The sequence below is a fragment of the Rhinolophus ferrumequinum genome, chromosome 17 (genome assembly GCF_004115265.2).
Source record: "Rhinolophus ferrumequinum isolate MPI-CBG mRhiFer1 chromosome 17, mRhiFer1_v1.p, whole genome shotgun sequence".
NCBI lineage: Eukaryota > Metazoa > Chordata > Mammalia > Chiroptera > Rhinolophidae > Rhinolophus > Rhinolophus ferrumequinum.
Genome location: NC_046300.1, coordinates 41956192 through 41978066, shown reverse-complemented (window position 1 = coordinate 41978066; position 21875 = coordinate 41956192). Strand labels below are relative to the sequence as shown.

General features: G+C 41.0%; 1 protein-coding gene across 2 annotated transcripts in view; it reads left to right on the top strand.

Annotated features, from left to right (window-relative positions):
- Positions 1–21875, top strand: part of TSEN2 (tRNA splicing endonuclease subunit 2) — a 33485-nt gene that overhangs the window by 6426 nt on the left and 5184 nt on the right. For both annotated transcript variants that reach the window (XM_033132986.1, XM_033132985.1), the window contains exons 3-8: positions 314–395; positions 6108–6144; positions 10344–10866; positions 11714–11791; positions 16672–16722; positions 18675–18813. In XM_033132986.1, coding sequence (XP_032988877.1) covers positions 314–395; positions 6108–6144; positions 10344–10866; positions 11714–11791; positions 16672–16722; positions 18675–18813 — 910 coding nt within the window. The remainder of the gene's footprint in view (positions 1–313; positions 396–6107; positions 6145–10343; positions 10867–11713; positions 11792–16671; positions 16723–18674; positions 18814–21875) is intronic.

The window sequence follows — 21875 nt, the reverse complement described above, 5'->3', positions numbered from 1 at the left end:
CACACTGTTCCTGACCCACATGTGAAGAAAAAACCCTGCCTCTGCCTGCCCTGTTGCCTTCAGCTTATCAGACCTAGACTGAAATCATTAGTTATGAGACAAACGAGGTGTAGTAAACACTTAACTAGTACTCTTCAAATAATCAAAGAGGTAAAATGCTAAGATCCTCATTTGTGATCGTTAGGCAATCAGAAGAAGATGTAAAGCTGTAAAAAGTGGAATCAATCTCTTATTAACTCAAATAGTTAATCGCCCTCAGCTAAGAAATTGATAACTAAAGGTGAACTAACCTATTTTTCTCTCTTCCTGGAAGGGTTATTTTGGAAAAGGTATCCTGTCTAGAAGCCGTCCAAACTTTACAATCTCAGATCCTAAGCTGGTTGCTAAATGGAAAGGTAATCTTTCAGTTCTTTGGGAAAGTTATTCTTTTCTTTTCTTTTTGATCTTACGCCTCAGAGTACATAGTAAAATTCTGTTATATAGAGGAGGAGTCAAAATATTAGCTAGAATAATTCTAATCAAGGTGAAAGAGTTCTTGTAATTGGTAAAAATGTGTTTTGGCTAATTTCTGGAATTATCAAAAGTGTTATTCAGGCTTTTCTGTTGTTAAGCATTGCCTAGCAGAGTACTGTGCATGTGGAAAGTACTGGTAATTAAGTACCTGCTCACCTGTATGCAAAATGAGTTTTATTTCTAGAATTAGAATTTACAACAATAGCCATGACATTGATGTATTTGTTAAAACATACTAATGTGTATAGTTCTCACTTGCTGGCCCTCTCCTCTTTAATTTATAAATCTTTTATCTTAGTGTATTTCTCTAAGGCATTCTTGCGGTAATTACATAACCAATACCAGCAGGTTAAAACATAATTAAAAAGGATTTTCTAAAACATTTTATTGAAAGAAAAAATACAAATTAAAACTGTAAAGAGATATCATTTCAGGAATCAGATTGGCAAAAATCCCAAAGTTTTTGACCATTGGTAAGGACCTGAGAAATACCCTCATGCACTGCTAGTGGGAGTACAAGTGATAACAACCATTACGGGGGAAGTTTAGCAATGTCTAGCAAAATTATATATACATTTACCCGCACCATCCTCCTCTCCTTCTAATCACTGGTAAGCTTAATATGCTTTCTTCGTCTATGAATTTGCCCATGCTAGATTTTTTCATGTAAATGAAATCATACGTGATAAAGATTTTTGTGTCTTTCACTTAGGATAATTCTTTTAAGTTTCATCCATATCAGAATTTCATCCTGACTAATATTTCATTGTATGGCGATGCCATGTTTTGCGTATTCATTCATCCATAGATGGATATTGGGTTGTTTCCCCCTTTTAACTGGTATGAATAATGCTGCTGTAAACACTCACATACAGATTTTTGTGCGGACATACTATGTTTTCATTTCTCTTGAGTGTATATACCTAGGAGTGGATTTGCTGGATCATATGATAATTCTATTTTAATTTTTTGAGGAGCTGCCAAAATGTTTTTCAAAACGCCTGCACTGTTTCACATTCCCACCAGCAATGCACAGGGATTCCAATTTCTCTACATCCTCAGCCACATCAGTTATTTTCTGTTTTTGTTTTTGGTGATAGCCATCCTAATGAGTGTGAAATGGTAAGTTTTTCATTTTATAAGTCCAGTTTATCTATTTTTTCTTTTGTTGCATGTTGTTTTGGTATCATATTTAGGAAGCCATTGCCAAATCCAAGTTCTAGCAGATTTTCTCTGTGTTTTCTTCTAAGAGTTTTAATAGTTTCAGCTCTTAAATTTAGGTCTTTGATCCAACTTGAGTTAATTTTTGTATACGATATAAAGTAAGGGTCCAGCTTCATTGTTTTGCCTATGGATATGCAGTGCCCCAGTATACGCATTTACTTTAACCCCGCAATTCCACTTCTAGGAATTTATCTTAAAGATACAATGGCAAAAATATGAAAAGAAATACCACAAAGCTATTCATTGCAACACTATTTCTAATATTAAAAGACTGGAAACAACTCAAATGTCCATAAGGAGGGGACCAGTTGAATAAACTATAGTGCATTTATATAATGGTACACTATGGAGCTGAGATAGGAACGAGGGATCACTAGAGTATATTTTTAAGTGAAGAAAGCAAGGTAAAGGAAAGCCTGCATAGTGTGCTTATCTCAAGGCTTATCTCAAGGGAAGGGGAATATAAATATATTTTTGAACTAAGGATAATTTTAATTATGGGGAAGGGTTGGAACAGGATGCTGAGAGAGGTGAGATTTTATAGATTTGACTTTGGATCCTTGTAAATGTATTATGTGATTACAAAGCAGTTAAATTTTAAAAAGTTCTTAAAAATAAAAAATGGAACTTGTATACCAATTTGGTGGTAAAACTGTTCTAAGAGTTTTGTTAATAATAGTTTCAGCCGTTAAATTTAGGTCTTTGATCCAATTTGAGTTAATTTTTTTATATGATATAAAATAAGGGTCCAGCTTCATTGTTTTGCCTATGGATATGCAGTGCCCCCGTATATGCATTTACTTTTAACCCCGCAATTCCACATCTAGGGATTTATTTTAAACATATAATGGCAAAAATATGAAAAGAAATACCACAAGGCTACTCATAGCCGCAAAAGGGAATCAATTTTGAGTGACTTGAAAACATGGTAATTTGACTATTCAGTCCTAATAGGATAAATAGACTCTGTGCCAGTTATCTCTTTATACAATGTTGTTTAACAAACCACCCCAAATTTCAGTGTCTTTCAACAGCCACCAAATTCCTCACAAGTCTGTAGGTTTGCTGGGTAGGTCTGCTGATCTTGGCTGGATGTGCTCATCCCTCTGGTTAGTTATGGATCAGCTGGCTGCTCTGATGGATCAAGTCCAGTAATGGATCTAGCTGGACTCACTAGTAGCTGGTTATCTGTTGGTCAGCTGGTCTAGGATGGCCTCAAGTGCAAGTGGGGGCAGGAGGCACCATGTGTATCATCCTCCAGCAGGCAAGCCTTGGCATGTTCTCATGGTTATGGTGAAAGGTCAAGAGCAAGCCCCAATGTGCCAGTGCTTTTCAGGCCTCTGATTGCACCATGTTTGCTAATATTCCACTGGCCCGGAGTCAAAGAATTTGGCAAATGGAAGACCTGAAGAAGTGGGGCAATCAACTTGCTATCTAGAAAGAGCTACAAAATAATCTTGAGATTGTTTTCAGCAATTATTTCATGGGTGGTAGTGTTGTTACCGTTATGCTGGGACTGTAAAGCAAATGAGGGATTATGTTGGAATGGTTGAGAGTAGCCAGGATTTTCCACACGAAACATCTTGTACCAGGAAGCAAGGAAGCGGTCAAAAACTACTAGGCTGGTTTCAAAAGAGGCCTCCACTAGCCATGGAAACATTTGAGCATTGATAAGAATAAATGCTATAATTTATTTTAAAATCCATTCATAATAGTACTCCAAAAATGCTTAAATCCTTTAGTTCTTACTGATACATGCCAGAAGAAATGCATTGTTCACCTATGGAGGATGCATCGTTTTGAAAGCCAGTAAATCTGCACTGGTTCTCAGGGTAACCAAATGGTGAGGGATTTCTCTTTATAGCAGAATCCTGCCAATAAATAAAGAAGGAATAACAGGATTAGAATATCACCATTTTACAACCTCTAATGAATTATTAGATCTGGGCATTGATCGACAGTGGTGCTGATGACATAAAAAGAGCCAACAGAACATTTTGTGTCTTCTAATAGAAACATGCGACATCACCTTTGAAGTAGACTTGCCAAAAAAATTGAGCCTGAATCTGATCAAACCTCTAGTTCCACCAACTCACAGAAGACACAGGACAGGGGAACTTGTTAAGCCAGTGCTGCTCAAAGTACTGGAGTGAAGCAAGATAAGACCTTTGCACCAGGATGGAAATGGATCCCATTCCATTTAGCTTCAGCTATTTAGCTATTTACCTCCAGCCTCCTTCTCCATGAAAATCGGGCTGTGAAAACAAGGTGAGCAGAATTAAGCAGTGTGCTGAGTAAGATAGTTATTTAAAGGTTGGCACAAACCCTTTATCTCTTCTTGAATCAGCAGGCCTGTGACCACCTTGGAGTAGTGCTGTGTTAATAGCATACGAAGGGATGCAATCTGAAGCCACACTGGGGCAGGTGTACAAGGACAGAAGACCCATTTCTTTAACAAATGAATTCCCAAGAAAAAAGTCATGGCAGGGAAACCTATATATTAGAATCAACTTAAGATGCGTCAATCAATTGCAATGTATGGGCCGGATTTTGAGTCAGACTTTCCTTAAAAGAAAAAAGCTTTGAGACAATGCATAGATTTTGGATAACGCTCAGGAATTAATTTTTAAGTATGATAATGATATTGTTATTATGTTTTTCAAAAAGAGTCCTTGTAGAAATACATACTGAACTATTTTGAGATGAAATGATATGACATAAAGGATATGTTTCAAAATAATCTGGGGGTCGGGAGTGGGCAGAAAAACAGATGGAGCAAGATTGGCCATGGGTTAATTGTTAAAGCTGGTTGATGGGAACATGAGGATTTATTATACTGTTCTTTCTACTTTTGAATATTTAAAATTTTTTTGCTAGTGACTATTTTAAAAAGAGAGAAAAAAGGCAGAGCAAATAGCATAATGACCCTGTCTATGCCCAGCATCCCAGCTTTGGCAAGTACTAATGTTTGGCCAAAATAAAAAGAGAAAGCTTTCAAATTGTGTAGTCATCTTTCAAATAGTGTAATAATCTTAACAATTGAGAATTTTTTTCCTGATCTATGTAGTAACTAAGTTTTAAATGATGATAGAAATTTGAAGGAAATGAATTAATGCCAAGGAAATCGAAATTAAGGTTGTAGACTGTCCTCTAGAAGTAAATCTCAAATGTCCACTTTAGGAGGTTCTGTAAAAACTGGCTTCAGCCTCATCTTTCACCCTCCCCTCTACGCACTCTCTTGTGGCACTGGCCACCTGGGCTGCTTGCACTTCCATGAACCTGCAGTGAGCATTTGTTGTGTCTCAGGCTTTGTGCACTGCTTTCCTCTTCCTATCCCTCCCCCACCCTGACCCCAGTCCACCCAGGGAGCTCTTATTCATTCTTCACAGCCCAGCTCAATTATTCCTCCTCCTTTGTGTTTTTGCCTAGCCTTTCCGGGTAAAGTTAACCTGTCCCTTTATAATACTGTTCTTGAACATATATCAGGTTGGGTTAGAATCAGTCATACTGCTCTGTCTCCCCAACTAGACTGTGACCATCTCAGGAAAGGGGATTTGCCTTGTTCTGTATCTCTAGTGCTTGGCACATGGAAAGCTGTCAGTAAAACTTGCTAAATTGCCGTTTGTTGTTAAATTCCAGGGGAGGGAGGCCCTGACACTGAGAAGACAAATTCCTAATGAGGTAGAAGTCTGTGAACTCACTTTCATAGAGTCTTAAAGCAGAACCTCATCTATTTCAAGACTTTAATGCACTGGAGAAGAGGCTGAGTTTAGGAAAGGAGAACTGACTTGCCCAAAGGCAGAGTCAGGGAGGACCAGGTTAAAACCCACACCATCAGGTGACCCAATAAACATTTTCAGTGCAAAGAGTCTTCCAGCCAAATGCCCAGACCTAGAAGTAGAGACCGGAACTCCCAAATCCACACCTAAAACTAACACCGCTATGAAATGTACTTTAACAACCCTTTCTATAGGCACAGCTTCCGCTGAAGATGCCTTAGGGAGCACGAGGAATGGGAATAAAATGTGTAACTTTAGGGCCTCCGTATTCTCATCTGAAAGCTGAGGGCATGCGCATTCCGAGGTGGCAGAGAGGCTTCCTCTTGCATGCTCTCACCTTCGCAGAGTGTTCAGTTAAGGAGTCCAAGCTCACACCGGAGCCCAGCAAGAGCACTGTGACTGGTCAGCTGTGCCCCCCAAGGGTGTGTTTGGGTGCAGGGAGTGCTGCTGCTGGTTGGACAGGATTAGTCAGCCTTCCAGGTGTGTAATTTTGTGAACCTTGAAATTCTCTTTGTCTTTTCTAGATTTTTCAGTGTTTTTTCCCCTTAAGGAAAATATGTCTGGACTCATAGAACTTGTTTGTTCTTACAGATCTGAAGACAGACATGCCTATCATCACGTCAAAGAAGTAAGTCATGGTGAACTTTGGCCCTGGTCAAAACTTTTGGGTTAAGTCAGATCTATTTTTAGGTAATCTTTTCTGATGTGGTAGTCTACTCACCCCCTTTTTTTGTAGTAGGTGTGTCCTTGAAAATTGTCTGAATTTAATGTGGATCAAATCATATTTGAAATGCACTAATTAAGTTTATTTTTAACAATAATCCTAAGCCAAATGCTTTGCCAGTTGAACTCCTTCCAAAACAGGAACTACTAACACGTAGTGTATAAGTCTTTAAGTGCTAAGGTGCTGAGATTTAGAACCGGCCTCCTGTGCTCTGTGGGCATAAATGGCTCTGAGCTCTTTCCTTGCTCTACACCTGTAGGGGCAGAGAAAGAGGCTTACACAGAAGCTCTTCCTCGTCCACTCATAGAGTTGTGACCCTCCCTCTGGGTTCTTGTTTGCGCTGTTCCCGTTTCCCAGAACACTTCTCCCTAACCCCCAAGCACTCACACTGCCTGGCTGGCACATCCCACATAGAGCTTACTTATCACTCTTGGGCTTTCTCTTCACCACCTTCTCTCAGCCAAGCTGGGGACATTCCGGCCCCCTCGGGGTCTGCGGTGGTGCCCTCACTGTGCCTTTTGTCAGACACCTAGATTTAGATGGTCAGTTCTTGGAGAACGGGGACTATGCCTTGTTCCTCTCTGCAGCCCCAACACTTAGTGCTCCCTTGGTAGGATTTTGTCGACTGAATATTCATCCATCGAAATCCTCATCATCCCTGGGGTGCAGCTTGAGTTGCAACTCTTCCTTCTAAAACTTCTCAAGCCCACGATGATTTTTCATCTTGCTTCTGGCACTACTGGCAGGATCTGACAGCTCCTTTTTGGTTACATGCCCAATAACCTCATGGCCAGAGGCGGGCCCGGAGGCAGTGGCACCAGAGGGAGACGCCAGTGGCTGCTTTGGCTAAAACCACAGGCTGGGGCTAGGGGTCAGGTTCTAGTCTGTGAGAGAGGCTGCTAAGAACCTGGCAGAACCCCTATCCCAGGAGGGGCTGCAGTATAGGCAGGTTGCTGCAACCAAACATTAAGACACAAATAGATCAGAAGCCTACCCCTCAGAACTGCATCCTGATCAGGCTGGCAATAAAGATGACGTAACGTGAAACCAGTTTTAATATGTGAGGTTCTGGATGGGAGAGATTGGCACCTACCTGAAGATTATCCCTTTGTAAGCTACACAGTGTAACATTCCAAGAATTTTATTAATCTTCGTATTAGTTTCTTAATGCTGCCATAACAAAGTACTGCAAACTTGGTGGCTTAAAAGAACCGAAATTTATTCTCACAGTTCTGGAGGCCAGAAATCCAAAGGCATCTTCCTCTAGAACCTTTGGAGGGGGCTCTGCTCCCTCCAAAGGTTCTAGGGGAGGATGCCTCATCTTAGCTTCTGATGGTAGCCAGCGTTGTCAGCACCACCATTATCGCCAGTGGGTACTGATTGCTCCAACAGTGCCAGTTACTTGTCTGTGTAGCTGTATCATCTCAGTTCATCTTCTCAAGAAACCTTTGAGGTAGGTATAGTCATTTCCATCCCATATATGGGAACCTGCAGATATCTTGCCCAAGATAACATGACCTTAAACTAGGCAGTCCAGCTCCAAAGCCTGAGAGGAATTGACACATAGTAAGAACAACAGTAAAGTTGTACATGCTGCATTTCTTGAGTATGTTCCATATGCTAGATACTATGCTAATAATACATGTTTATGGATTGTCTTCTTGACTCCTTGCATCAACCCTATGAGATAGGTCCTTTTATAACCTTCTCTGGTTCTATTTCCCCACCAGTCTTTGACAGGGGGAAACAGAACCAGAGAAGGTTAAGTAGCTTGCTCAAGGCCAGTACTTGGACCTAACCAGATTGACGCAAAGCCAATTTGCTGTGAACTTCCGGTAATAAATGGGCATTAATCAATAAGATGGTAGAGAAGGGTGTTCTATGGAAATGGAAGAGGGTGTGTGTTCAGGATTTAGAAACATGAGAAGCTGAGGCATATTCACATGGTACCACTCAGTATTCTCGCTGCCCTAAAATGGGTCTGCTTTTCATCACTCTTATAACTGTTTCTAATCAGAGCTGCCACCTTTCTCTTCTGCCACGTTCCCCCTTATGTTTTCTGACTTTTACTTTTTACCGTTCTCTTCCTGCTGTTTCTCCAGCAGTATTTGGGGTTAATCACAGCAGGACTTGGCTCTTGAAGGCATTACCAGCCAATGAGAGGAGACCTGCTCTGTGACTCATGTGCCATATGTCATTTGTGTATCTGGCTGTTTTCATCACCAGGCCTACTCAGAGGCTTTCTTCTACATACTTTTGCAGCCACAGTCATTTGAGCTTTCATAAACGAACACCTGAGGTCATTATAACACAGGAATGAAGGCATGATTCTGGCATTTGGCAGTGGAGCAAAAAGACGTAGAGATGCTAAGTGACTTAGCTGAGAATCACAGAGAGCCAACTCCAGAACCCACATGTGGTGCAGCGCTCGTTCCCACATAGGTGCCCCTGCTTTCAAAGAACAGTTACATAAGATGTACATTTCCATTCATTAAAATGTTATTTGCATTTTTTAATGTGATACAGATTGAATCAAAATGTTTTTATTTTTCAAGTCTCCTTAAAAACCCCCGCAATCATATAGTAACAAATGTTTATTGAGTACTTACTATGTCCTGAACACATTACACATCTTGTCTCCTTTAATCCTTGCAACAAATCCATGAGGTAGGTACAGTTGATCCCTGGTTCACAGAGGAAGAACTAAGCCTTAGAGCAGGGTCTATAGCTAGTATGAGAACATGATGGAGTGAGGGTTTGTACTTACATCTATCTGGACCACTCTTTGCAAAGACCAGAGCAGTGACCTGTGTGTGTTCTGTCTCTCTCCGTTCTAGACCTCCTGCTCAAAGAAGGAGCTGTTGAACCTTTAATTCAGTAGTTCTTTTGCATACGAGTTGTAATCAAACAATGCGATGAATGTTTAAATTTTAAAAAATGTTTTATAGTAAAAGATACATTGCCATTAATCCCTCTCAAAATACTCCCCCTTGCTTCAAACACACTTCTGCCATCATTCTTGCCACTTTCTGAAGCAGTTCTAGAAGTCCTCTTTCATGAGTATCTTTAATTGCACTGTCGTGGCTGCCTCAGTATCCTGAATCATTTTGACTTTGGGGAAGAGCCAGAAATCACACGGTATCAGATCCGGTGAATAAGGTGGATAAGGACACACCGTAATGTTTTTATTTGACAGCAGTTGCCATACCAGAAGCGATATGTGACACGGAGCATTATCATGATGGAGGATGATTTATAACACACTTTAAAATACATCTTTCAACCATAGCTCACACCCGGCTGACTACACCAAACAATTTGAAACTTGTCACACGATTACTAAGGTTCGATGTACCACTTCCCGTATTGAAGACCCCTGCCTTTCTGTTGGATGGCACTTGGCAACAGCATTCACTGTATTTGTTGATCATAATGGAAAGGCTCCGTGTCACACATCGCTTCTGATATACGGCAATTTATGTCAATGGTTTGCCTTCAAGTTTAAGAAAGTAAGCATGTATTGTCTCATTAAAATATACTTTAAAAATTATTATGGAAAATGGGGCCATTTCTATTAGGATGCTTGGCTGTATGTATATAACCATAATAATTTTTTTCCATGTGCAGTGGAGTCATTAGGAGCTAGTGTGAACAATATTTTTTGAAATTCTCATTTTTGTTTTCCAATACTAAACAAAGGCTCTTTACATCATGAATGGGATATATATCTGAAAACATGACATCTAAAATTGGAAATAATACAGAATAAATCCTGAAAAGGATGGCCATTTTTTCTTTATATTTACCTAAATCATTTGGTCCACCAGTTTTAAATTATAAAAATGTTCATACTTTGTTAAACTAGGATCAACTTTTTTTCAAATTAAGCAAGTTAAATGAAGCTCTGTAATAAAAACAAACACAAAGTAATAACATGCATATTTCAGAACAGTTAGAATCTGTAGAAGAGTATGAAGAAATTTATACTATTTACTCCACTATAAACATTTTGGCATACTACCTTCCCCTCTTTTTTACATGCTCCGTTGTCTTTTAAACATCGAAATTCAAGCATTGTTACTAACAGTATTTCTATTTTGCAGGTATCAGCGTAGTGTAGAGTGGGCCACAAAGCTCATGCGAAGACAGGGGCAGGATGAGAATACAGTGCATAGAATCCTCGAGGAGTACACAAAACCACTTGAGCACCCTTATGTAAAAAAGAACGTAGAGATTCAGTTGCATGACGAGCTGAACTCTGAAATGGTTTCCAAGATGGAAGGCACAGGGGATAGAGAGAATCTTTCTGTGATGAACGGGGACTTGGGAAAGTCAGAAGGTTTGGAGGATCCCAGCAAGCAGTCAGACCTCCTGCAGGACTCTGGGCAGGACCCACGAACTGCAAATGACCCGGATGAACATGTGGTAGAGGTCGCGGCACCTCTCCCCCAAGGGCATCGCGGCAAACAGGATGTTCTCCTCCCTCAGTGTGGCGCTCAGCCTGAGGACAGCAGTCGACAAGTGGGTCTCATCTGTGCCAGGGAGAGAGGGCCTGATGATGAGTACGTTCTGGTGGAAGAAGCTATGTGTGATGTGAGCGAGAGGGAAGATGCCCCAAATGAGGAAGTAAGTACAAGAAAAGACGTCCTTTCCTCCAAAGCCCTCTCTGTCTATTCTATAGGAGGTATGGCTAAGCGGATGTCCCCTACTTGGAACAGGTAGCAGGCCCATATTACGCACCCAGGGTATGTAAGAGGTGGTCAGGACACCAACCTGCAGACACTGAGGGAACCAGCAGGCACTGGGCCCTGCCCTGGTGGCTCCGTGGTTGTGAGGGCTATTTCAACTAGAACCTTAAAGTTTGTGAATAACTAACTTTTAAAAAAATGTACAAATTAAAGCAGGTCCAATAACCCCTCCCTTGTTTGGGAGAAAAAGAAATGCAGTGGTGACTGCGAAAGTCTTTTGAGTATAGCCGTGGGGGCAGGCCTCAGGTGTGGAAGTCGGCCATCACAAGAGAAGTAATTAAGGGACGCTCTGTCAGAGTTGCCCTAGAATTATCTGTGATCACTAAAAATGAGAATCAACCTAATGGTCAGTATGGGAAGCACCCACTTGATGAAATATTATCTAGCTTTGCAAATGAGGTGTATGAAGTCTCATTAAAAACCTAAACACACACTTGTGAGGTACAGTTGGGTAAAAAAAAGCCCATAAAATCAACCAACAAAATGATCACAACTATGGGGAAAAAATTGATGGGGGAAAAAAGAAAGGAAATAAATCAAAATATTAATAATAGAAAAACTAAAACTGCTTTGTCCACATAAGTAATGCAAAACTATTTTTTAACAGCATGAATCCAACAAATGTGAATCTGGGAAATTTATAAGAAAATTGTTCGTTTTAAAATGCAATCTCCTCTAACATGTAGCACTTCCATTTGTTCTCTATGTATTTAATTTCTCTTCAGTTGGCACAAAAAAAGAAACTAATATGCAGAAGAAATCCATATAGGATCTTTGAGTATTTGCAACTCAGCCTAGAAGAGGTATGTTTCCAGTATGATCTCTTTTCAGCTATTGGTCTCTGGGCCTGGGTGACATAATATAGAGGAGTCTACCTCAAAATGAAGTTCTGTATGTAATTCAGTAACTGAGAATTGGGTAATTGAATGTCGTAATTTAGTATTTACCCTAGGCAGTTTCCAAAGCAAGCCTGCCAAAATTTCACTCCTTAGCCTTCATTTTATCAATTCTAAGATGTGTGTTGTGGGGGTGCGGGATGCTCCCTATATCATTTCACAGAGGTTTCAAGGGGTTTGTCTAAGCACTTCTTTTCACATCGAGGTTTTAGATTGGCCAAATATTATGTTACTGATTTTCACCAGGTTCTAAAAACAAAAAAAACAATTTATTGAGATAGTTCACATACCATACCATTCACCCATTTAAAGTGTACATTTCAGTGGTTTTTAGCATATTTATGGAGTTTCATCAGCTTTTAATAAGCTATGATGCATGCTTCAAGTCATATGACTGCTAATTACCTAATGGTCTCTAGGTATTTCCTTCTACAGAATTACTAATACATGTTCTCTTTATTTTAAGCAATAGTTGCATTCTCAAAAGTTGACCGAAAAAGTAGCTTTCTAACGATTACGTCATGTTTTTTCCTCTGATTCGGAGCTGCTCTATCCTGTATTCACATGACTGTCAGCCCCTCCTTTTTGTTTATGTCTGTGCTGTCCACAGCAATGTTCTTTCTGCCCTTGCAGACAGCACCCCTTCCTCAGTCTTACACCCGTGGGTGTGCCTCTACTCCAGGAGCTCCCCAGCCTGTCTGGGATAGCTTCTGCCATATCGAGCACAGTTCTTGGCATATATGTACGTCTCCAGGAGTGCTTGTTGAATGCGTCCACATTGGTAATTTCATAAATGTGTCCACAGAGAAGTAATTGTGTCTCCATATCCCCTTGATCTCCTGGTCTGTGCTTGCTTTCTCGCACTGAGTCTAATGTTAGGTTGGTGCAAAAGTAATTGCAAAAAACGCAGGTACTTTTGCACCAACCTGATAGTACAAAGAACAGACTTTCCGAGCAGGAAAGGATGTTTGGAATTACTTCATCTCCTCGTTTTACAAATGAGAGAGCTTAGCCTACTGTTGAATACAGTAGCCACTAGTTGCGTGTGGCTATTGAATTATTAATAAAATTGAACAAATTCAAAATTCTGTTTCTCAGTCACATACTCAACAGCACATGTGGCTCGTGGCTACTGCATTGGACAGCACATGTGTAGCACATTCTCCTCATCACAGAAAGTTCTATTGCACAGCACGGGACACCCGTTCCCTAAGTGCTGACCTCTGAGCCTTAGCTTTCTTCTCGTAAAATGAGGGTTAGGTAACTCCTTGTTCATAAGATGTTTTGGAAATTAAATCATGCATGGAATGTACAGTACCTGGTATATAGTAAATACTCAGTAAGGGTTAGTGCCTGCTATTCTTGTCATTATCATCATTATTAAGTTACTTGTAAAAGCTGTTTAGTAGTTAATTGGAATTCTTTCTTTTGCAAACAGTACTTTGTGAAAATATTCTTTGGGTATTTACTACATGCCTGGCATGGGGCTAAGTACTAACAGTACAGAAAGAAATAGAACGTGGGTCTGGTCCTAAAGGTGGCCCAGAAATAATTGCAATTCAGTGCGATAGGCAGTGTGGTAAGTGGGTTGTACCAGTGTTGCTCTTCTTGTGTCCTTGTGCCAAAGCCTGACATCTGTGAGGTGTTTAATAGTTACTTACTAAATGGACATGTACAAGGCATGGGATTTGCACAAAAAGTGGTAGAGTCCAAAGGGACACAAGCTAGCTGGAAAGACTTACGGAGTTGGTGACATCTGGGGATGCTAAAGGATAAATAGGGGATTGCCAGACCGACACAAGGGACAGCATGGGCTCTTTCATGTAGCTCCGTCCTTGGAGTGGCGGCGCAGGAGGGCTAGATCGTGGACGGCGTGTCTGTGAGTAGGGGTCTGACCTGGTCCTGCTGGCACCAGGGCACTGCAGATGGTGATGTAGGGGAGTGGCAGGGACCAAAGCTGGCATCAGTATGAGTGTGGGCCGGAGGGCTGAGGCCGGAAGAGCCTGCCAGCCTCTCAGCTCTGGCAGGCAGCAGCAGTAGGCCTGGAGAGAGTATCGGGTGTCAAAAACTGCGGGTTCAGCGTCATTGTTCCAGGTGGGTGACCGGTTGATGCTTTTTACTGACAAGTAAAAAGAGATGCTGCTGCCTCCTCCCAAACACTCCTGAAGAAACGCAAGAGTAATAGGAAATAGCAGATGAGGTTGCTCTGCATTCTTGGAAGCTACTTGGCTTCTGAGAACATTCCAGAAACATGTTGGAGAAGTTTTCAAGAAGCATGCTGTTAAACCTGGCTCTGCTTCTGAATTCTGTTTGGCAGATTTCCTTTGAATGATTCACCCATGTTTGGCACACCTCTTGTACAGTTTAATGTGTTTCCATAAATGTCCATCAGGAACACAAGCAGCCGTTCTGTGGTGATTCAAAGTAGTTCTTTTTAGGGATTGAGAATGGTAATAGCACAGCTGACTTAAAGATCTGCTTCTTAGAGATCTGTTACTGAGAGCTGTTTTTCTGTTACAATGTTATAATGATTCTGTTATAGTGATGTGATGTTAAAATCATCATTAAACTCCTCCCTCCATCTTATTAGTGCTATCAAAGTGAAAACTAATAAGATCTCAAGGGACATAATCACCAGCCTCCACAGACCTCCCCAGTCTACTAATGACTTAATTCTAAGTAAAACCAATGCAATTGATTTAAGATCCTCTTCATCTGTAAGACGTGCCTAAGTGCAGTTTGCATAGATTCATAAAAGCCATTTTAGGCCAATAAAAATGAGGCATTGATTTCGTCAGTTCTTAGGGAGATACATGTTTGCTGATAATGGAAAGTTTCTGAAGAACTTAAATTCTAACAGATAACTAGGAAGAAATCTCTTGCTAGGCAAAATTTAGATTGAACTTTTCCTTGCTAGGCTACAATATCTGAATGGTTCTTAGAAAGGAAGGGAAACTAAAATGAATTGAGCAGTTGGGTGCTTTGCATAGCTTTTAAAAGCTTTATGAGATTTAACCTGCATTGAATCTTTAACTAAGAAGGCATTATCATCCCCATTTTATAGATGAGGTGGGAGAGTTTAATAAGGGAGATGTCCAAGGCCTTAGCTGTTAGTGAAGATTCCATCCCAGGTCTGTCATATCTGAGTTCATTCTTCCTATCACACCATTCTGAACCAAGAAGTGAGAAAATGGAAAAAAGGACTTGGCTGTTTGAGGAACCAACTTTGTCTTTTCCATTGCACCTGTTGGCCACCGTCTGTGTCCATCTGAGAAAAAAAAATGGTATTCTGTATTAATAAGTAGTGGGCCATGGGAAGAGAAAGGGTCAAAATAAGATTGTAGGACACCGGGGAAGTCACCAGTAGCTGAAAGGAGAAGTAGGATGTAGTGTCCACACTGAGGAGAAAGGAGCTGGAAGAGCCAGGCCTGCAGAGACCTGCTCTAGGTGGCTCGTACCCCTGGGGCCTAAACCAAAGGCAGGATCCAGGGACCTATGTCGTTATTCTTTCAGCACAGGCATTGAGCACCCTCAGGTGCTAGACGTTTGTAGGCCAAGGGAGCAGCAAACAGAGTCTCTGTTGTCACAGCGTTAACATGCTATTTGGACAGACACCTATAAGAAGGATATCTTCGGACAAAAATAAATGCTCTGAAGAAGACAGTCAGGATGAGGGTTACTTAAACTGGGTGGTCGGGGAAGACCTCTCCAGGAAAGGACCTTTGAGTCTGCGGCAGATTATGCCAGATGTGGGAACAGCGATTAAAGGGCAAAGGCAGGGATGAGCTTAGTGTGTTCAAGGGCCAGAAGTGAAGACATGACAGCTAGAGAGTGGTGGTCAGACATGCAGGGGCTGCAGGTGGTAGGAAGCAAGAGTACAGTAAAGCCCTCCGGAGAGTTTCAGTCATGGGAGCCACATGGCCTTCACCTGTTAAGAAGACGGCTTGGGCTGCTGTGGAGAAAGGACTGTGAGGGACTAAGAGCAGAGAGGCCTTTGCAGAAGTCCAGACAGGGCGTGATGGCTGGACCAGGGTGACTGGGACCAGCAGGTAACCACCTGCATTTCAGAGAAGCTGTAGATTTGGTTCTGGGTGAAACTAAAGCAGTAGTTCTGAAACCACTTACTGTCTTAAAAGTGATTGAGGATCCCACGGAGCATGTACAAGTGGATTGTATCTGTCAGCATCTACTAGTCACCTCCTTGATTAAATTTATTCAATTTAGGTATTTCCTTCTCTGATGCAATTGTAAATGGGGTTGTTTTTCTCGTTTCTCTTTCTGTTTGTTACTAAGGGTACAGAAACTCAGCAGATTTCTGTAAATATATTGTGTATCTTACAATGTTACTGAATTCATTTAGTATTAGTAGTTCTAATAGTTTTCTGGTGGATTCTTCAGGGTTTTCTGTATATATTGCCACCTGCAAATAGTGACAGTTAACTTCTTCCTTTCCAATCTGGATGTCTTTTTTTTTTTTTTCCTTGCCTAATTGCTCTGGCTAGGACTTCCAATACTATGTTAAATAAAAGTGGCAAGAGTGGATGTTTTTCACTGAGTTTAAACCAGTTTGTGGCATTCGTATTTTCTTAGATTTTTTTTTTTTTAATTTTTGAAAATTTTTTTTTAATTTTTAATTTGTGAATCATTTCTGTTAAAAAGATGTGACCATTTTGGTGATGATTCAAGGACTTTAATTTGTATTTGAGGCAAAGAGAAATCAATCTGTAAAATTTCTCAAGAATGTGGAATAGTTTCTAATGAGAGTTTTCTGCTTGCTCTGTTTTTAGGCTTTCTTCCTGGTCTATGCTCTGGGATGTCTAAGTATTTACTATAAGAAGGTAAGATGTTTTATTTAGATATAATTCACTTTAAATTTTCCTGATTTTAAAAGATGGTTGTAGTAGTTTCCATGTTGCTTCAATACAAATGTACCACTTGCACTAAATAAAACAGGAATTGAATTTTTCTCTAAGTTTCAGCTTTGGGTCTTGAATTGGGACTGTTCAGGCAAAAGCCAGCTTTGACCCTTTTAGACTGAATTTCATTCCCAGAGGCTAAGAGAAGAACAATATCTTATATAATGCTCAGGAAATCTGTCAGAAGAATACTACAAATTAACAACAAAAATAAAAGAGACCATTGTTTAGCACTACTTCAGTAAAGGCTGTGTATTAGGTGCTTTACATCTAATACTTCTAATCCTTACCTCCCATCTGCTAAGAATTTTATAGATAAGGTAACTGAGTCTCAGAGAAAATAAATAAGTCACCCATGGTCACACAGCTAATCTGGTTAGAATTAGTATTTGAACCTACCTCACGGTAGCTCCAAAGCCTGTGATTCTGTATTGCAGCCTGCTGCCCTTAGAAGAATGGTCGTCCAATAAGAAGTGGGCTGGGTGCACAGTTGGGAGGGAGACTTTTCACTATACACTTTTTGTACTTTGTGAATTTTGAACCATGTGCCTCTAATACCTATTCAAAATAATTCAAATGAAATTAAAATTGAAAAGACAAATGTAAGTAGAACAATAACTAGACCAGAGAAAGCATATTTTATTCTGTTCATAGAAGTACATAATTTTATCATTCATCAAATTCTAATTATATAAATCTTTTTCACAAGTATTACAGTGATTTAGAAATGAGTGTCTGGCTGAGGGGTGACTCATTTTCCCAGATGGTGGCCATTTTCAGCCCACCCTGCCTCCTCTCCTGGGCCTAGGCTGAAATTTGTCAGAACATTCCAGCTGCTACATAGAATCCTCAATGTCTGAAACATGGTGGGCTACTCATATTTGAAGTTCAGCCTTCTCCACAAGACTGCTGCTTCTCACAAGAGGGGATGAGTGTTTCCTCGCAGTGGGATTTGAAGGCCACACACATAGGGAGTTTCCACCTTAGGAACAACTGCCAAAAAAAACCCCACAACTCGATCTCATATTTGTGGTATTAAAATCTTCGTCTGAGCCAACTGAGCAAATCTTATCAAGTGACTGAATCCTAAACCAACTGAAGAACTGATCATTTTACTGAGCACTTTAATGAAGTGAAAAGCTGTCCAGACTTATCTAGTTGTATGTTGTATTTTTTTGTCTTGATACATCAGAATGTTCTCTGAACTGAACCATTCTCAGCCTCTTCAAGTCCTACATGAGAAAGTAAAATTTTCTTTTAAGCAGTTGGATTATTAATTTGTGCCACCAGATAACAAATTCTCTAGTTTCGAAGACTAAATGGAGCATTTTTAAAAGCTTTTGCAAAGTTATTTGTGGCTTTTCTGAATGTGGCCTGACATGCAGTAGCTACTCTTTAGGGTCTGTGAAACGTTTGGCACGTGCTGCCCTGGGGGACGTGTTACACTAGAGCATCCCAGCATGCCCTCCTTCCTCTGCCTGGAATGTGCGTCCCCAGCTACCACCACCTCCTCTAGAACCATCCGGCACCCCCTTTCACTTGGCTACTGCCTTCTCATCTCAATGTTACTATCTCTGGGCAGCCTCTCCCAGGTCCTCTAGAGCAGTGCTCTCCACTCGAAATATATTGGGAGCCTCAGACGGGCGCCCCGTGTATAATTTAAAATTGTCTGGTAGCCACATCTCAGGGCAGGTATATGGCTGATGGCCTCCACATTGGATAGCATAGGTCTAGGTCTAGTGAGAGCCCTCTGTTATGAGTACCATGTTTGTTTTATTCACTGCTTCAGCTTCACACTTAAAGATGTTGATTCACTGGCTGAATGATGAGTGAGTACATACATAATAATGCCTTGTTTTTTTCAATAACTTTAGGAGCCTTTAACGATTGTGAAACTCTGGAAAGTTTTCACCATAGTTCAGCCCACATTCAGGACTGTGTACATGGCGTACCATTACTTCCGAAGCAAGGGCTGGGTGCCCAAAGTAGGGCTTAAGTATGGAACAGATTTACGTAAGTAATTCTTGGCTTGGTAGGTGTCAGAACCAGGGTTTGCCTCAGATTCTAGGGTGAAAATTGAATTGATTATAGGTGCTGTTGCTGATCTTTTCTAAGAAATGCCTTCCTTCTGGCTTAGATGAGCATATTGGACATTTGGATTGGATGGAGGGTATGTCCAGAAGGAGTGAAAAGGCAGTCTAGGAGGAAAGCCCGGGAATAGAAGCTTGCCGCCCCAAGTCAGGCTTTTCCTATCATCTACTCTAACCTTAGGGAAGAGTTCTACAGTACCCATGCCCCACCTCTCATTAGCCATGTGATATGGAGCAGTCCCTTATGCTCTGGGCCCCCATTGTCAAATGAGAATAATCATATCATTGTAATAATAGTCACAGCTATCATTTATTGAATATTTGCTATATACCAAACATTGTGCTAAGTGTTTTACATTCATTGTCTCATTTAATCCTTACAGCCGTCCTATGCAATGGATACTTACTACCCTCATTTTTCTGATAGGGAGACTGCAGTTTTGGGACAATAGGTCATTTGCCCCCAGTAGTTTTCAGGGCCAGTAACTTATAGAGCTGGACTTTGAATTTTGGAGCCCAGGTTCTTAGAAACTTCTACACAGTTCTTCCTCCCCTGATTGTTCCTTAAAGTGAGGAGTCAGAGGCAGGTGAGCATCTCATTTAGGAGGGTCTCCTGTGGGCCAGGGTGTTTTAGATGCCACAAACACAGAGCTGAACAAGACAAACACAAAGCTTGTGTCCTTGATGGAGCCACTTATATATGGGGGGAGAGGGGGCCACAAACAAGCAAATAAATACCAACATAATATAATTTCAGGCACTGATAAGTACTATGGGAAAAGTAGAGCAGAGTAAAGGGATAGAGAGTAAAGGAGGTAGTGACGGTGGTCAGGAAAGCACTCTGAGAAGATGTGATCACAGTGAGGGAGCAGGTCGCTTGCGAATCTGGGGAAGAACACGCTAGGCAAGGTGAACAGCAAGCATAAAGGCCCGAGGCAGGAACAAGCTGAGCAGGTCTCAGGAACAGCAAAAAGACAGTGTGTCTAGAACTTAGAGATCCAGGAGGAGAGTGATGTGAGGTGATGTCTGAGCGTTAGGCCAGGCCCAGGTCACATAGGGCCTGGCAAAGACTTTTGATGTTATTCTGCTGATTGGACGTCTTGGGAGATTTTGAGCAAGGGAGTGACTTCAGTGTAATGACTTAATTTAACGGGACCCTCTGTCTGCTCTCTCACTAATGGACTGAGAAGGGCAAAAATGGAAGCAGACTAGTTAGGGAAACTGAACCCAACCAACTCTGCAGATGGAATGGATGTGAGGTTTGTGGTAAGAGAGGATGCCTAGCTACTTGGCTTTATGTTTTGCCCAGTGGAATACTGGGAAGATAGGCAATGCTGGAGCCCAGGAGAGCCTTGAGAGGTAAGTTTGGAGTTGTCATGATATACCTAGCACTTAAAGCTACGGGTGTGGGTGAGTGAACATATCCGTAATCGGCACTAGCGTAATGTCACTCCTTCAGTAAGTCCCCAAAACTCATTCTCCTCATCTCCAAGTGAGGGTGCTGCCTGGATGCTTTTCAGAATTGTTAGTGAGGTTCAAACAAAAATTTCAACATGTATGAGGGGCCCTCTAGGAAGTCATGGCCCTTGGGGTCTTTTGAGCTCTGTCACATACCTGTTCCATGTATTTTTGAGCCTTTTTAAATGTTCTAAAATTGAGTGTGTTTAACCTAGACTCATTGGATGGTTCTGAGTGGGCACCTGCACCCCCTGACGTTTTATTCAAAAGATTGTGCTTGTATGATGGTGTGTTTTTCTGGGTCGAGTTTATACCTTTCATTAAATTCTCAAAGGAGGTCAGCAATTCAAAATAAAAGTTAAGGATTACCTATCCCTCTAAAATAAATGGTTTCTTTTGTTTCTTCCATGCCTGGATTTCAGGTACAGATATCCTAACTCAGAGTTACCACACGAATGATCAGGATTAGCTTGAGATTAGTTTACTAGGTTTACAGATAATTGTGTTGGCCACAGGTCATGTTGTTTAAATAAGTGATGTGCCTGTTTCATTTTTCTTCATGGGCTTCCCAGCCTATTCTCCTTTTCATGCTCCTGTAAGAATAGCACTCACTGTAAATGTTTGGTAGGTCTTCTTCAGCTTTTTCATTATATGGATGAAATTTGAGTGGAATTTTCCAGTGGACAAAGCTACAGTGATGCATTAAGAGGTGGCATGGTGTGATGGAAAGAGAGCGCTTTTGGGCTCACAGCCGGCCCCTACTTCTTACCACCTGTGTGACCTCAGCCAAGGTTTTTCATCTCTCTGAGTTTCCGTTTGCTCATCATATAACATGGGTAACAACACCTTCTTTAGAAATAACATCTTTATTTTTAAAAATAGTTGCAGGGGAACAGGGCCATTGTTGCGTGCCTTCTAAGCATACCTTATGTCCTGTATTTTCAATGCTCAAGCCATATTGTGGATGATGAGACAACTTTCCTAATTTAAAAATAAACTTCATTCTAAGGATGGAGGAAAGGACAGATCGATTTTTTAAAACAAAAAATAAATCAACTGCTGTTTCCCAACTCCCTGGAGGCCTTTGTCCCAGCCGGAGCATATCATGCACTTCAAGCCACTTGTATAATTAATGTGAGACCAGGTCTCTAGCCCAGCAGCAAAGGGAGGATATCTTCACAGTTCCTCTTTAGCAAGGGTTCACGAGCAGTGCTAGCCTGGGATGAGAGGATTGACTTCCTGAACTTGACTCCCTTCTCCAGGTACAGCTGTGGGGTGCCACTGGTTTTTAACAATAATTTTCATCCTGAAGGCTGGTGATCTTCCCCCATGTACCCTAGAACTGCCAGCACGGGTTAAACCCAGGACATTCTCTTTTTACAGTTTGTTTCTGCTTACAAAGCTAATGACTCATGAAAAGGGCCTTTATGAAATTCACATCTTATCAGGGAAACTCCTCCTTAAATAAATTTTGTCAATCAAATTTCATTCCAGGAGCAGTATTTGGAACAAATGTTATGGATCTCA